General features: G+C 36.2%; 2 protein-coding genes across 2 annotated transcripts; one reads left to right on the top strand and one right to left on the bottom strand.

Annotated features, from left to right (window-relative positions):
* The first annotated feature begins 392 nt into the window (after window positions 1–392).
* Window positions 393–2,705, top strand: LOC129567895 (glucose dehydrogenase [FAD, quinone]-like). Its single transcript, XM_055445267.1, has 5 exons — window positions 393–561; window positions 734–867; window positions 1,014–1,130; window positions 1,198–2,525; window positions 2,612–2,705. Exons 1-5 carry the CDS (start codon window positions 393–395, stop codon window positions 2,703–2,705), a joined length of 1,842 nt encoding a protein of 613 aa, XP_055301242.1.
* A 7,247-nt stretch (window positions 2,706–9,952) lies between these two features.
* Window positions 9,953–10,766, bottom strand: LOC129567853 (uncharacterized). Its single transcript, XM_055445208.1, has 2 exons — window positions 10,715–10,766; window positions 9,953–10,641 (listed from the first exon to the last, which is right to left on the bottom strand). Exons 1-2 carry the CDS (start codon window positions 10,733–10,735, stop codon window positions 10,000–10,002), a joined length of 663 nt encoding a protein of 220 aa, XP_055301183.1. The 5' UTR covers window positions 10,736–10,766; the 3' UTR covers window positions 9,953–9,999.
* Between the last annotated feature and the right edge of the window lie 5,673 nt (window positions 10,767–16,439).

Raw genomic sequence — 16,439 nt, 5'->3', positions numbered from 1 at the left:
TGAGCCTGTACACATTTCCTTGGCAAACAATGGGAATCCAATATTCATTTCCGTTATCAACGCCCAAAAATTAACAAATATTGGCTCTTGCTAACGCTGAAAAAAATTAATGCAGTAGAGGGTTAATATTTTATCAACAAAAACGACCAAAAGTGTAAATCGTCATCAACATTTATCTAGATCGTCAATTGTTGCAAACGCGTTTAAATAAACAGTTTCGAAGTATATTTGATTTGAAAAAAAAAAATGTTGATGTGAACAATTTAGGTGCAAACAAATTATGAGTATATAAGCCAAATCAATTGAGTTTCGATCAAAGACGTTTTGCAGTGAATAGAATCAGAAGTAGAATAATTCGGAATTTTCGGTGGATAATTATTTTCGTATTCAAAATGCCTTGTTTGAATCAAAGTGTGGCATCACCAGAATGTTCAATAAACAGTGTTGGAGCGGGCAATCAACTGTTTACCTCGTTAATTCAAACCTTTTTAACGACTCAGTGTGCACTTTCATCCCCAGATTTGTGGCCACGAGACTACGGAGAAGATGTCTTGAGACGTGGTACGCTATTTTGTGATAATTCGAAAATTGGAAGATTTTTTCCTTGATTTCGTTTTAAAATTTGTAAAAAATATTCCATTGCTGAGCAGTGCGAAGTCCAATAACAGCAAGAAATCAATCTGCAAGTGCAAATTCATAACAAACTCATCCGAAAATTGATCTATAATTTTAGGTTTGCCTGACATGGATTTCATTGTGGTGGGTGCTGGTTCTTCTGGTGCTATAGTTGCAAATCGCTTGAGTGAAGTAAAAAATTGGAACGTGTTGTTACTTGAAGCTGGCGGAGATCCTCCACTCGAATCTGTGGTGAGCAATCAAGAACCAATAGAATTTCATTTCACATATTGCGAACTGGCCTCAAGAGCACTTCAATCGATCTTAATTACAAAAGAATGCCAATAAGTAGTAACATTCATGTTTATTTTGTACTTTTCTCCCAATTTTTCATAAAGATGGTTGGGACGTTTCTCGAGCTGATGAAATCTCCAGTGGATTGGCAGTTTAGCGATGTTACGACAAAAACCGCATGTAAATTGGCACCGGATGGTTGTTACTTACCACGCGCAAAGGTTGTTTTTGTTATAAACCAATTACTACATTATTAACTTATTTTTGTTTTGTTTCTTACGCGCAAAGATGCTCGGTGGTTCTTCATCGATAAATTTTATGCTTTTTGGTCGTGGAGTGGCCGCAGATTATGACGAATGGGCTGCACTTGGTAATCCTGGCTGGGATTATGAAAGTGTTTTACCTTATTTCAAGAAATATGAAGGCAATCAAAATGAAACACTGGTCGCCTATAAAAATGGCCGATATCATAATGCAAATGGGCCGGTGAAAATCAGCTCGACTCCACTGACGGACTTGAATCTACTTGTGGAAAATGCCTACCGAAGTGCTGGCGTTCCTTTTATTCCCGAATTGAATGCTGACTTCAAGCTCGGCTACTCCGAATTTCAATCAACTTACTTTAACGGCATTCGTAGTAGTACGGCTCAAGCATATTTGTCGCCAGCTAAAAATCGAAAAAATCTATACGTTATCAAGCATGCCTATGTGAATTCTATTCTTCTCAATAAACACAACGAAGCCTATGGCGTCGAATTCACATACAAAGGCAAACACAAATTAAAAGCGATTGCAAAAAAAGAAGTTATCGTCTCGGCCGGATCAATTCAAAGCCCTCCGTTGCTAATGCGTTCGGGTATCGGACCGAGCCAACATTTGCAAGAGCGTAAAATAGCAGCTAAGGTTGATCTGCCGGTTGGTGAGAATTATATCGATCAAGTTTATACCCATTTACTTTTCAAGTACAATTTTTCAACGGAACCACTGCCATCAACATTTGGATTCGACAGTTTGTATAAATATGTCACCACAAAGGGAGGCCCCCTGTCTGTCGTACCGTATATGACTGGATATCTGGATACATTCAACAGAACTGGCCTTCCAGACATTTTGTTCTTTACTACCAACTTTCCACGAGGCACTCCAGAGAGTACAATTAAGGGTTTCAACAAATTCACAGGCATCGATTTGTTCAATGAAATTATATCAAATGAAACTAAAGCGCACGATGTCGTGATCATAACTCTGGATCTAATAAAACCAAAATCACGTGGCACTTTGAGATTGAGTAAATGTCCAGATTCAAAAAAACCACTCATTCACAGCAATCTTTTGTCCGATCCAAGCGATAGAGCTACTCTCGTTGCAGCTATTGAACAACAAATCGCTTTAACCAGCCTGAAGCCATTCCAAATACTTGGATTTGAATATCTACCAATTCCAATTGCAGAGTGTGATGCACTCGTACCTAATTCAGACTCCTATTGGGATTGTTACATTCAATATGTTAGCACAGTTGGATCACATCAAGTGGGAACTAGCAGAATGGGCGCTGTTGTCGATAATCGATTGAGAGTGTACAACACAAAGGGCCTACGTCAAATCGATTGTGGAATGTAATTTTTGAAAAAAAAAATCCCCACCGATATATTGTTTCCGTTTTGATATGATATTTTCGTCTTTATTGGAATTGAATTTTTAGCATTCCCGTTCCGATAAGTGCTCCCACGAATGCTGTAGCAATGATGGTTGGCGAGAAAGGAGCCGATTTAATCAAACAAGACTATTTAAAATAATCCACTTCAAACCGATTTGCACTCGATTTGCAAATGAGATTGCGTTCAAAAAGTATGGAGTTTTGTCTTTACTCGATTAGAAACAATATATACAGTAGGTGTAAATTTGTGTCAATGTGTTTTAAATATAAATAAAATACAGTACAATAAATCATCACACACTTGTTGCATGGTTTAAGCAACACCTTATTCCAAATCAGTGCTAATGTAAATATAAATCCAAATGTTGTTTCATTGCATATTTGCATAAATTAATTAATCAACTAATTACGTTACGATATCAATTGTTCAATTATTGGTTTTTCAAAACACTTGAGCATCTGTTTAGCGAATAAAATTCACATGTTGATTTCCATTGAAAGTGGCCTTCATACACACAAAACATAGTTCTGCTACAAAAGAACTTCATTCGCTATGCGTCCGAATACAAATTTTGCATACTGTATATCTTACTTACAGTTATAATAGTATTGCATACAGTATGCGAAATGTGAATACGAACACAAATGAAATGCTATGTGTATATCCGTAGTCAATGTGTGCAAATGTATTAAGTAATTTTTTGTCTGTGTAGCAGCCAAACAAAAATTAGGTTTTGTATCTGACAGCCCAATAACATTCTGTCTAGGGAGAAAGAACTATTGGTATATTTACTTCATTGACACGTATTAACAAATATTCACAGGCATTTGCACTGCGTTCCGTAGTGTTATTGTTGTTGTTTTCTTCTGTTGCTTCGTCTCGTTCGTGGCGAGCAAGAATGACAGTTGCAAATACGCACATTTCATTGACCATATTTGCATGCATTTGCAGTTAGTTATTCAGCGCATTGACACGCATTGACGCGTATTGATCTAAACTCGGTAGAATATGCGATTATTTACAATATTTATATTTTCATTTACTCAGTTCTTTCCCCCTAGCATTCTGCTCTGGCGAATGATTCTGAAGACATAATTCAGCCAATCAGCCAGCCATTCAAAAATAGTGACCAAAATGCACATGAATAGCGTCCGTAGAAGGAAAAAAGTGACACTTTTTTAGACTTTTGGAAAATAGTCCCTACCACCTAGAACCTGAACATTTTTGGGTAGTTCACTTCAACATTCTTATCTCTTAATTGAAAGTCGGAAGTCAAATTGTCTCAACTCAACAGTTTCAATATTTTTTCGTCATTGATTAGACTTGTTCCATTGCGTATTTTTCTTCAAAGTTAAACTGAATGATAATAATGAATACTTCAACGCATATCTGATTGTCTGTTTGGACTGTGCATCTCAGTCAGTTTCATAAATTTTCTGCTTTTGATAGAAATTGCAAGCCATGATGACTAATTGTAAAATGCGGTACGTTCAATATTCATTTTTATGTACGGTTTGATACAATCATGCACCCTTTTAATCATCAAATATTTTCATGGCTTTTTTTTCAATGGAATCATCATTTTGTTTTTTCCCTCTTCCTCAAACTTATTTGAGCGTAAACAGATATCGTATCGATTATTCATTAGACGCTCTCTTTAATTAGATATGAGTTGTGTGTGTATAATTGTATCAACGCTACCATCAGCACCATCGTCGGATGACATCGACAAAAACCATTTATTGTCAAAAACACTGACGTGCCAATATCACATTCCATCAAGCGAACAGTCTGCACAACAGCACATGTTTTTTTTTGCTACGTGCAAAATCTGTTCGTTCTGTCTTTTTTTTTTCAATGCAACCCATTCCATGGACTGAAGATTTATATCGACATTGACTGAATAATGGTGCATTTTTTCTGCAGACAGACACGGTATTTTGGCAAAAAAGCCAATATTTTCGTCATATTCGAAGCGAATTCGCTTAAGTCAATACACGCGGCTCTCTATTAAAACGTTCTTTGAAAATTGATGCTCGCTTTTTTTAATGATTTTCCACTGCCATGCATAACATTCCTTTACCAAAGAATCTAGCAGAATATTTATGATATAGTTCGCAGGTCATGGACCTTTATCATTTGCGTCATTTGAATTTTTTCGCCATTTTGGATAGAGATGAAAAGAGGCGGTGTTCGGCCTCATATTTTGGGCGATGATCTAAAATGTTGATTCAAACCAAGTTAAGTTAATTTTGGCTTCAATTCATTTTTTACACTTTGGTGCCAAAATCGGACTTTTTCCTACAGAAAATAAAGTGTTACTACAGACTTAAAGTCTGTCTAAAACTCGAGAAAAAGTCGGCGACAAATTTTTTTCGTTAAAGATATTAATTGTTAATGAATGCTGTTCATTCAAGTGGAAATGGTGCATATTCAATTTATCTCGGCCAGAAATTTGTGTATCAAATCATTTACATTTTCATAAATGCTATGAATCGTTAAAATGCGATGATTGACATTTAATTACAAGACGTTTTTTTATTCGTTGGTTTCCAGTCAATGACTTTTTTAGTATCTTTTTGTGTGTTATTTAGCATCTTACCCTTTTCAAAAGATGTTGTTTTGATTGGAGGTTGCTTCTCTAGTTGAAGGAAATAATTTAATTCCTGGTTCATGGTTTATGCAACGACAAAACGTAAAAAGTTTGGATGGAAATAAATCATTTTTTGCATGCGATAAAGAATTTCGTTCACGCACACAGCCCAGGCACAGACATTATAAATGATGTGCACGATGCGATGGTCGGCAATTTGAATTGTTAAACGAAATCTAATGATTCATAATTCATGTAAATGAAAAACAAAACCAAACGAACAAGAAAAATGAAGAGAAGAAAAAAATGGTATGCGTGTGCCGGGCCGTCTTGTAACAATGGTTCTGGTAAACGATTGCGATGGACGGCGACTTTGATAAATTAAAACAGTTTTTCTACTCTGGTATTCATATCACGATGTTAATCTCTCTTTTTGTTTGCAACAAACCGACAGCAATGGCTAAATAAAAATCTATTTTCTTCTCCGAATGGTCGACACAAAGAAATCAAATAGAAAAAAAATCATCAAAAAATATGAGTCAGATGATAACGTAAACACAATAAATAATACAGGAATCGACCCTCCAATGCACAGCTCTGGGTTACCTTACATGTGAGGATATCGACTGGAGATAATTTATTCTCCTTTCCTAAAACCACCGCAGTAGCAGCATCAGTATCAGTAGCTCGTCATCTGAGATCACAAGTCATTTATAAAAATGAATGAATGTTCAACATTTATCATCGTTGTTTCGTCAAAGATATTTGGATGCGGTGTTGAAATGCGGTGTTGCTTGCCATATTTCCCACTTAATCCAAAGTTATCGCTCGATTGATTCAATTTTTCGGACAATCGCTTGGCCACACCAGAGAAAAGTGGTAATCTTTCATATTCAGCTCCATCTTTTTTTAAGCTCAATGCAATGGGCGAATTGATAAAAACTCACTTGAAATGCAATGTTAATGCAAACCGATTGGCAAACCGCAATTTATTTAAACAACTTCTGTCAAAAATACGATTTTACAAGCAGCAACTTTTTTCTCGTTGGTTCACAGCCGCACTTTTGGAATTGCACTTCAGCGATTTATTGCCGAATTTATGGTAGCCAGGCACCTCGTGTATATGTATGGAGAAACTCCAAGCAAACATCGACTCGCTCGGATCATCGTACACTTGAATCAAATGCCGAAAGCCATAACCACCAACCGAAAAAAAAAAACAACAACCATGAATATCCTTCCGATACACTTTTCGATGCGAACGACATGCATGGTGCGTCGACTGAGTGAGAGCCAAACAATGTCAATTTTCGAATCGGATTATGCATATTTTGAGCCCAGCCACACCAAACCATACGTATTGCCATTTCGCCCCATCATCGATTTGCCGCACTGGACGTTGTCGATGCAAAACCGTCGCATCATTGCACAAGCCTCATGGATTTATTTTTATAGTCGCTTTATCAGAAATTTATGTGATCAACTATAAAGATAGATAAATAAATTTCACCCGCAAAAAATGCTCAGCCCCGTCCGATGGATTCGATGTGAAGAGTGTACGAGAGCGACGAAAAAAAAACACGACCGACGCTTACAAATTGTCACATGAGGTATGGCGAACGATTATGCATTTTATTGTGTTTTACGAAACGTTCAACGCAACGGATTATTGCGATACTGGCAAAAGCGCGTTGTTTTGTGTTAATTGCCAATCGCTTTATTTATGTACCGATTTATTTTTTTCTACCCCGTCGCTTTGCCACATACACATGAAATTGACCGTGGTATTTAACTCTTTTTATCAAGCATTTATTTTATCCTCAGGCTGATTCACGAGCAATAATTTTCCGGGTCGGATTTTGATTAAGCTAAAGACATTTCCCGAAAAATTTATTTGGTTTAGAGTTATGAGACCGGTTTTTTACTTTTCCGCAAATTTGTTTGTATGGAAAAGTATTGGTTTTACTAGCCAAAATTTCATGGCATCTCCTCCTTCGGACCACCATAACGTCGCGCCAAACTTCAAAAAGCACATATCTGTACACTAAACAATCTAGATGGGAACAAATCCTATCGTTCAAGACCTATCTGCCTCCAAAAATACTTTGTTTACTATGAAAAATGTGCAAAATTGCGATGTGCGTATGGCGTTCGCGTTCGCGCTTTTTGTTCGCCGGATATCTCAAAAAGTTGACAAGATAATTGAGAAGAGCCAAAAGTTTTGGCGTGTCGAGATAAAGCTTTGAAAAGGGTTTTGGTCAAGGCAAACTTATGATTTTTTGCAAAAATAATGGGAACAACCAAGCACCTACTTGCCCATAAATTTGGTCCAAAACCGACATATCTTGAAATTTTTGAAATTCTGTTCGAAAATGACATTTTTATATGAAAAATGGTCAAAATAATTATTTTTTAAGCTCAGAAGTGCCATGAAAAGAGTTTTCATTGAAATTTTGGTTAAATACTAAGCGGGAGGTAAACCAAAAGTTTGGATTACGTATTCGTTTTATTTCAGGTAGCGAATAGCTGAAATAATTTAGCTGAATAATCGGATGATTTTTTTCTATGCCCAATGCCCATACTCGATTATCGATTAATATTCTGTCAAAAAATAACTCCAGTTGTCCATTTACCCACTGTCACCACCAATGTAGAATACTACAGCCCATTATTACGCTTGCATCGTCTTAGTATCCTTGAGCCCAAAACATTTGTTATTTTTAGGCCCTGAAGAAGAGTCGCAGATGACTTGAAATGTCTGCATTTATTTCAAATAAATTATCGATTAGAACAAAGACCGAATTGGCTTTCATTTCAGAATCAATTCTTTTCTTAATATTCTTGATTTAATGAGATAAAATGAAATTTTAGCGATAATATGGAAAACTCACACCACGGAGGACCTTTAAGCTTTTAACCAGAACAAACGCCATCTAACGATGGCATTATAACAAGTTTGACCGTGTTTAGATAGTAAAGCTTAAACGAAAATTCAATGCTAGGTAAAAACTTCTTGAACAGCGCTTGATAAACTTTATAAAATAAACACATTTTTCGATCTTTGCAAGTGCCCTATGACACACACGGAACAAGTTTTTTCGCAGTATTAGTGATATTTTTCTCGAATCTGTGCCATAGATTTTTTACCACTACGAAGAATTTATTTCATGGAAACAAAAAGTTGGCTGTGTTGGTACGAAATGCGACAGTGACAAATTTTTTTTCTTTTTAATGTGATTTGTATCGGATTGTAAGTATTTCTTTCCGTGTGTCTTCATTGGAATTTCGAACTAATTGAGCAGCTGTCTATATTTCCATGGACAGTGTAACTGAGTATGGATATGATTTTGCATGAGATTCGGTTTTAATTCTTCAAGGGAATGCGTAGATTTGTATCAATATCATCGTATCCTACCTATCAGATGAAAAACCTCTAGACGGGGTTAAAATGGAGTGACGCTCCTGTGCGTGGATTTACCACTCAAAATGACTGATATCATTTTGAGTGACGCTTTGACGCTGCATTATCTCTGAGTACGAAGTTCAAAAGTGTTTTTCGCATTCACTATTGTGAAAATTTATTTACAATAAGGAAAAATATCGCGTCATGACTTTTAAATTTAGTCTCCAAGTCAAACTTTCAAGCGTTTTGCCGTCCAAAAGTCGTGACGCGATATTGTTCTTTATTGTAAATAAATTTTCACAATAGTGAACGCGAAAAACACTTTCGAACTTCGTACCCAGAGATAATACAGCGTTAAAGCGTCACTCAAAATGATATCAGTCATTTTGAGTGGTAAATCCACGCACAGGAGCGTCACTCCATTTTAGCCTCGTCTAGAAGTTTTTCATCTGATATCACTAATTTTGTAAGGCAAAAATTCTAGGAAAAAATACACTTTTGCCAGAAATATGTCTATTTTAAGGTCTTATCATTGGGAAATTGTAATTTTTCGCGTAAAACATTTGCATCCACATTTCGCAAGATTTGTAAATAGCAAATTTCCACTTTCATTAAAAAAAGTTCTATTTTCCCCTTATTGCACATTGTAAAATGTGATTAAATTTCAAAATATCCATTAAAAGAGTTTTGAAGTTATTTTAGACCCATTACTTCATTGAAGCATATTAATTTTCAACCACCAAAGCTCTGGAAAGTGCATTTTTTATGTATCATCCGAACAAAATGCCGATTTATGACCAAAATGACAACGAAATGGATATTCAAGTGTCCAAGACCAAAATGTCGTCAGAGGTCTATTTCACGTGTTTTCCGAACAAAAACATCATTTTCAGTGAAAATAGAGCAAGTTGAAAAATTCACTTCAATCCGACCTATTTTTTGACCGTGAAATAGCCTCAGATCGCATTGTGACCACTTTTAATCGATTGCTCGTCGAAAATTGAGCAGATATGGTCTTTCGTGAGCCTTTTTCAGCCAGTAGATGCGTATTTTTGGCAGCAATTTCATCGTAGAATGCGACTCTTCGTACAAATTCCGTTCATTGATGAATTGCCTATGCCAAGAACTTCGAAATACAAATTTTCCCGGATTGTCGGGCTGATTTTTGAGAAAGCGCGTTTGGTGTGAATTTTAAGGGAGTCGATTTTTCGTAAAAATCGACTTTTTTCTTTTATATCACATTACAGGGCAACCAAAAATATTTATGAAAAAGTCCAAAATATTTATGTAAATATTTACGAAAAATCGTCGAAATATTTATGGAAAAGTCTAAAATATTTACGAAAATATTTAAAATATTTTTATTAAAAACCGTAAAATTTCCTTATAAATAGCAACTTTTAGGCGTTTTTTAAAGAAAGTACGTTAGCCAAAGACTAATCAAAGCTATTGCAATAAATAACGACATGCATTTTTAAATTTTCGAATGAAAACGAACGACGTTGATCTCCCAGAACTTGTTTGTACTTTGAAAATGTTCTCTCTACATCACATGAGGTAATTGGTGCATACAAAAAACAACTAAGCTCTTCCGGTGACAGCATATCAATGAAGTTATCTTGACGTGTTGATTTTCCCTTGCTCAAAATTGTAGAGATTTCTTTCATTTGTAGAAATCCGTTGTTGCGTGCGATAACTCTATCAAACTTGTTCAAAAATTCAGTCCTACCACGCATTGACTGAAGGCTAGTGCGAATTGATTCAACAATTTCGAGTGAAGTTGCAAGTGGCATTCCTTTTCCTTGTAGTTTCGTCACACCAGTAACAAGACATTCGAAATTCGCTTTTATAAAAGCCAGGTCTTTCTTCAACGTTGACACGCGAATTACTAACTTGGCTTTTTTGATAGATTTTGCATCTTCTGAATCAAGATCATTTAAGAAGGTTTTGATTTTCTCAAAATGATCGGCAAAGTACACTGCTGCTTCAATCCACGTGCCCCATCTCGTTACGATCGGCTGTGGCGGAATTGCGGTTCCAGGGAACATCGCTTGAAATTTGTGCTTGCGTGCTGGAGCCTACATGACAGAGAGAATGAGAGAGAAATGAATGTGCTGAATAAAGCCTCTCTCATTGATATTTCGAGCTCACCTTCGTGAATATTTTTTTCATATTTGAAATTAATTTATTCACATCGCTGAAACTATCGCGTACAAATTCACACACACGGTGAAGAGCATGCGCTGCACATGTGAAATGGATCATTTTCGTGTAAAGAATCTTTAGTGCATTCATTGCGCAAGTCATGTATGGTGCACCATCCGTTAAACACAGCAAAATGCGATCTTTGTCAACGCCTGTGAATCAAATGAATGCCATGCGTGAGGAAACGTTTCAAACAGAAACAATATTGATGTCGTACATACCCAAATCACAAACAACTTCATCGAAAAATTTTGCAATTGTGGTATTGTTGACTTTTTCCAGTACCTTCGATGCAAATAGATAGCACCGACTGCGCTCTTCCTCAACACCCAATAATCCGAACACAAAATTCACAACACATCGTTGTTCACTGTCAGTTGTTTCATCAAGTGAAACCCAAATGTACTTCTCAGCAGCGATTTTTTTCATTCTCTCAACACATTCTTCATAAATTTTCGGTACGCACTTCGATCTCAAAGTACCTTCGGATGGTGCGGCATATTTCGTATGCTTCTGTAGAAAATCAATCATAGCGGGCTCACGCAACTTATAAAGTGGAATATTTGATTTAACAAAGCAGCCAGCCAAATCCATATTGAAAACATTCGTATCACGCAATTTTTCGGCAGATTGATCAATCGTTGTGAGCAGTGATTGTGTTTTGCCACCAGACTTTCCCCCTTTTCGATTCACGCTAGCCACATGTTTGCCTGTTATTATATGTTGTTTCACTTGCGACATTTGTTTTGCAGCCACTTCAACATCACACATTTTACAGAATAATACTGAGCCATCGGTTTGAAATTCATTTGGATGCTCTTTAACAACTCTGCCAAAGAATGTTCGCAAATTTTCTTTCGGCATTTTTAAACTGTTTCAAATGCAGCGTGTGAACATTTCAGATTCGATGTCCAAACTGAAGTGTCACGTTACATTCCCAAGAAACCGTTTGCACTAAAACAATAGACCGTGCTGTTTGTTTACATTAGGATTATTTCTTTTCTCACTTTCTTTCGTGCTCTATATAAGCATTGTGCGAACTGGCACGAGCGCTGTTGTCGCGCCATACAACTCGTACACATAGTGAATCTGTGTGTTGTAGTGGACAGCAAAGGATACTAGATTTAAAAATCGATTGCTAAACCGAAATATTATACACAAAAAGCATTGATGAACGACGCAAGTGTGCAATACATTGATTTCAAAGGCAGAAATAGTGAAATTATTGACACGAAAAGTCTGAAATATGGTGAAATATTTATGAAATCTCTCAAAAGTCGCCAAATATTTATAAATATTTTTTTCCGGTAAATTGGCCGAAATATGTAAAAAAATATTTTATATTTTCGTAAATATTTTTGGTTGCCCTGCACATAAACATTGGCATGTATGTATGGAACTTTTTGAAGGTCTCCTCAAATGATAACGAGCTGAGTTTGCCCGATGGGTGTCTGAGTTGATCTAGTGTGCGAAATAAATACTTCAAAAAATCGTATAAACGCAGGCTAGTGAAGCCATAGCCAGCTCTCCTGTAATGCAAATGTCAATCTGAGGACGGGTTTCGATGTGACCCTACACCAGCTACAACTTGGGCATATCGACACCAGAATCTGTAGGGGTCAAAAAAGTTTCCGGACAAACGGGGACACGCACATCCAAATCAATACTTTCATAGAAAACCATGGTCAAACTGCCAATGCCCATAAATTCGTTTTTGGACCAATCGGAGCGCTTGTACCGGCGTTGGAAAGGTGGCGAGGAGGAGCTTCTCTTGTACACCTCAGACAACCCCCTGGGTACCCCCTCGTAAGATATGGGTATAGATTTGAAAATTTATCGAAATTTTCCAACCGCTATATTTTTGCCTAGACCACACTTTAGGCATGGGGGATATGGTGTTTCTGACTATTTGGGCCAAGACCTTTCCAACGGTACCTAACATGCCGGGGCCCAAATAGTGTCCTGAGAAAATAGCATATTTACTGTGTATATTACTCGTGACGCAAAAACTGGCATTTTGATATTTGGCTTGAAATGCACAGTCTATGGAGCGTCACTTGTCGGACTATCGTCCTCCGTGATACCTTATTGAGTGATGTAAAGTAAATGTGATACCGTATATCCTTGCATCAACTAACACTGTAGCTATTGAACAAAGCAACGCAACCATGGCATGTGAGCCTGAATGTAACGCAAAGGTATGAGTCAGGTCGTTTGATCATTCACATTCTAATTTACATCATGTAAGCGACGGTTGATCTGTGGTCAACTTTGGATCGACTTTGAAACGGAATGTGTTTTGTGCATGCAGCGAAGATGTGAAAATTTTTAAACAAGATTTAAACTGAGACTTCTAATTTGTGTTCTGTCACTTTTTACGCACCATTACATATATAAATCATTTGTCAAAGTTACTTTGTCGTGCGTTAGAGCCTTCATCGCCCCTTCAGCTTTGTTCTCGCATACAGACAAACGCTTGCTTCATTATGAGTGTTAATACAGTAGATGTTTGTGCCGCTACGATAAGTGGAGAGAACGGCACGTTGACTGTTTGCATTTCATTCACACGCTGCAATATGAATGTAGCAATCTCCTGCAAACGAGTAAGAACAGAAATAATGTTCAATCGTCATGCGCTTGTTGGTGTGTGTTTGTGCGTGTTTGTTTGTCGCTTGATTAGCGTACACAAATGTCAGTCAGCATAGATGTTGAACGTTTAATAGAAGTTTCTATACATATAAACGAAGAATAGCATGGATGGACATGAAATTGGATGTACTGGTGCGCAAATTTGACAGAACACTCAGTTTAAATCTTCTTTGAACAGTCACGTGCCATAGTAACACCACTCAACCCTTCAAGCGTGCAAAATATTACTTTTCCGCAAACTTTGTTTGTATGGAAAAGTATTGGTTTTACTATCCAAAATTTCATGACATCTCCTCTTTCGGACCACAATAACGTCACGCAAACTTCAAAAAGCACATATCTGTACACTAGGCAATGTAGATGGGAACAAATCCTATCGATCAAGACCTATCTGCCTCCAAAAATACGTTGTTTACTATGAAAAATGTGTAAAATAGCGATGTGCGTATGTCGTCGTCCGCGTTCGCGTTTTTTGTTTGCCGATTATCTCAAAAAGTTGACAAGATAATTGAGATCTGTAAGAACCAAAAGTTTTGGCATGTCGAGACAAAGCTTCGGATTGATTTTGAGCCCATTCTGATTTACCAATTTCGTACCATAAGCCTCCGACTGAGGACCTGAAAAACCTTGGAAAATGACACTTTTGTACGGGAAGTACCCAAAAAAAGCATTTTTCAGGGTTTCGATCAAGGTAAACTGCCATTTTTTTGCAAAAATAATGGGAGCCTTCAAACAACCGAACACCTACTTGCCCATAAATTTGGCCTGAAATCGACATTTCTTGAAATTTTCTCCGAAAAATACATTTTCGTATGAAAAATCACTCGGAAGGCCATTTTTTAGAGTTTCGGTCAAGGCAAACTGATATTTTTTTGCAAAAAAAGGGAACCTTCGAACAACGGAACACCTACTTGCCCAAAAATTTGGTCCAAAACCGACATTTCTTGAAATTTTTGAAATTCTGTTCGAAAATGACATTTTCATATGGAAAATGGTCAAAATAGTTATTTTTCAAGCTCAGAAGTGCTATGAAAAGAGTTTTTATTGAAATTTTGGTTAAATACTAAGCGGGAGGTAAACCAAATTGCCGCGGATTACGTATATAATTCGTTTCATTTACTTTTTAAATTTTTACATTGAATTTGTAGTTTCAAGAAGGTGATGAAAGAATAAATGTAACCATCTGATATTTTCAATGCAAAACATTCGATGTGAAACGCGAAATTAAACACACGTGCACAGGTGGAATTGTAATTCCATCAATTGTTTTGACATTGTTATCTTGAAAAATGTGTGCGATAATATTTTGTGGACTTTTATTAGAATCGTCATTGTACGTGGATTGAATCATACAGTGTGTTGCCAACCGACGTGGCCACACTTGAAAAGTATATAAGAGGATGCGTTCGATTCGTATGTCCATCAAATAGTTCTTATCAACTGATACGTTCATAGTAAACTTTTAATAGTTCGAAGCTAGAAAAATGCTGAGTCGAAGTTCTTTCACACTGCTGCTCATTGGCTTGATGGTATCCGAAATGAGTCGAAAATTTCAGTCGATTTTTTAAAAAAAATTTCATGTTTTTTTTTCGTGGACAATTTGTGATAATTTTCTCTGAAATAATTTAAAAAATGAAAAGTGTCCTTTTTTCAAGTTCTTCAATTGAAAAAATTCTTCTATTCCAAAAAAAATGTCCACCGGAAACTTTTATTCTATTAAAAACAGTTGAAAACTGTTATTAATACATAATGTATTATTTTTTTATTTATTTATTTATTTATTTATTATTTATTTCATTCGGTATTAGCTAGGCTAAATACATGCTGCCATATTGGCCAATTGAGTTTTACATTTAGTTTAATTCAATATAATATAAATAATCATTTTTTTAATAAATATGAATACATTTCTTTGGCAAATTGCTTAACATCACTAATTTCTCTTATTTCATTTGGAATTTTATTCCATAGTGTAGGTCCACTTATTGCTAATGAATTTTTGTGAAAGTTATTTTATGGTTTTCTTATTATTGTTTTGTTGTGGGACCTAGTATTATTTTCATTAATTTCTATTAAATTTTCAAGATATGGAGACGCATTTTTATTAATTATTTTATGATTATTAATCTCATCCGTTGCTCCCATTCCAAATGTATCACTTTGATTCTATTTCCACAGTTCTTAATCGGGGATGTGAGCGGAGCACCACCCGGGAGGAACGGTAAGATTGAAGTTTCATTTATTTATCCAGTTCAACTCTTAAATTCTATATACAAAGTACCTTGTAACGAAGATATGGGAACCTCATTTATGCTAAACTTTTCACACATATTTTAGTAAACGAAAAAGACATGAATGGAGAGACAGCTCTGCATAGAGCTGCTTTTGCTGGTAATTTTGGACATTTTTTTATGAAAAAGAATGTTTTGTTCAATCCGTTTCTATGAATATTTTACATATTCTTTCAGGCAAAGTGAAGGAAGCTCAAAACCTCATCGCTGAAGGAGCCGACCCTAACATTGGAAATAATTCAAATGAGACAGCTCTGCATTATGCTGCTAAGAAAGGTAACGTTGAATACTTATTTTTATTGAATAAAAGATTGACCTGATTTTATCCCATCGATCGGTGTTATTGTTCAGGTCACAAGAGTGTCGCCGAACTTCTCATCCGCAAAGGAGCCAATCTTGATAGTGAAACCAATACGAAAGAGACACCTCTTCATTTAGCTGCTGAGAATGGTAATGTTGAATAGTTATTTTCATAAAATAAAGAATCGGTTTGATCTTTTTCATCGATCTAAATTATTTCTAAGGTCAGAAGAATTTCGCCGAGTTTCTCCTCAACAAAGGCGCCAATATGGATGTCGTGACTAATTTTAATAATACACCTCTTCATTATGCTGCTTTCCATGGTAATGTTGAATACTTTTTTCGAGTACTATGCGCATTAGTATTGCTTAGCAGCAAGCATTGAATATGCTTCGGCCAATAGACAAGCATATCACGATGCAACTGCCGCG

The sequence above is a fragment of the Sitodiplosis mosellana genome, unplaced genomic scaffold, assembly GCF_009176505.1.
Source record: "Sitodiplosis mosellana isolate CC-2019 unplaced genomic scaffold, AAFC_SMos_1.0 Smas_scaffold_13, whole genome shotgun sequence".
NCBI classification, from domain to species: Eukaryota; Metazoa; Arthropoda; class Insecta; order Diptera; family Cecidomyiidae; genus Sitodiplosis; species Sitodiplosis mosellana.
This window is presented reverse-complemented; position numbering and strand designations above follow the sequence as displayed.

What these genes read in the sequence shown, in the direction of transcription:
- LOC129567895 (XM_055445267.1), top strand. Translation starts at nt 393, where the DNA reads ATGCCTTGTTTGAATCAAAGTGTGGCATCACCAGAATGTTCAATAAAC. An exon ending in AGAAGATGTCTTGAGACGTG is followed by an intron (nt 562 to 733) that starts GTACGCTATTTT and finishes CTATAATTTTAG; the next exon opens with GTTTGCCTGACATGGATTTC. An exon ending in GTTACTTACCACGCGCAAAG is followed by an intron (nt 1,131 to 1,197) that starts GTTGTTTTTGTT and finishes TTACGCGCAAAG; the next exon opens with ATGCTCGGTGGTTCTTCATC.
- LOC129567853 (XM_055445208.1), bottom strand. Translation starts at nt 10,735, where the DNA reads ATGAAAAAAATATTCACGAAG. An exon ending in TGAAAAAAATATTCACGAAG is followed by an intron (nt 10,642 to 10,714) that starts GTGAGCTCGAAA and finishes TCTGTCATGTAG; the next exon opens with GCTCCAGCACGCAAGCACAA.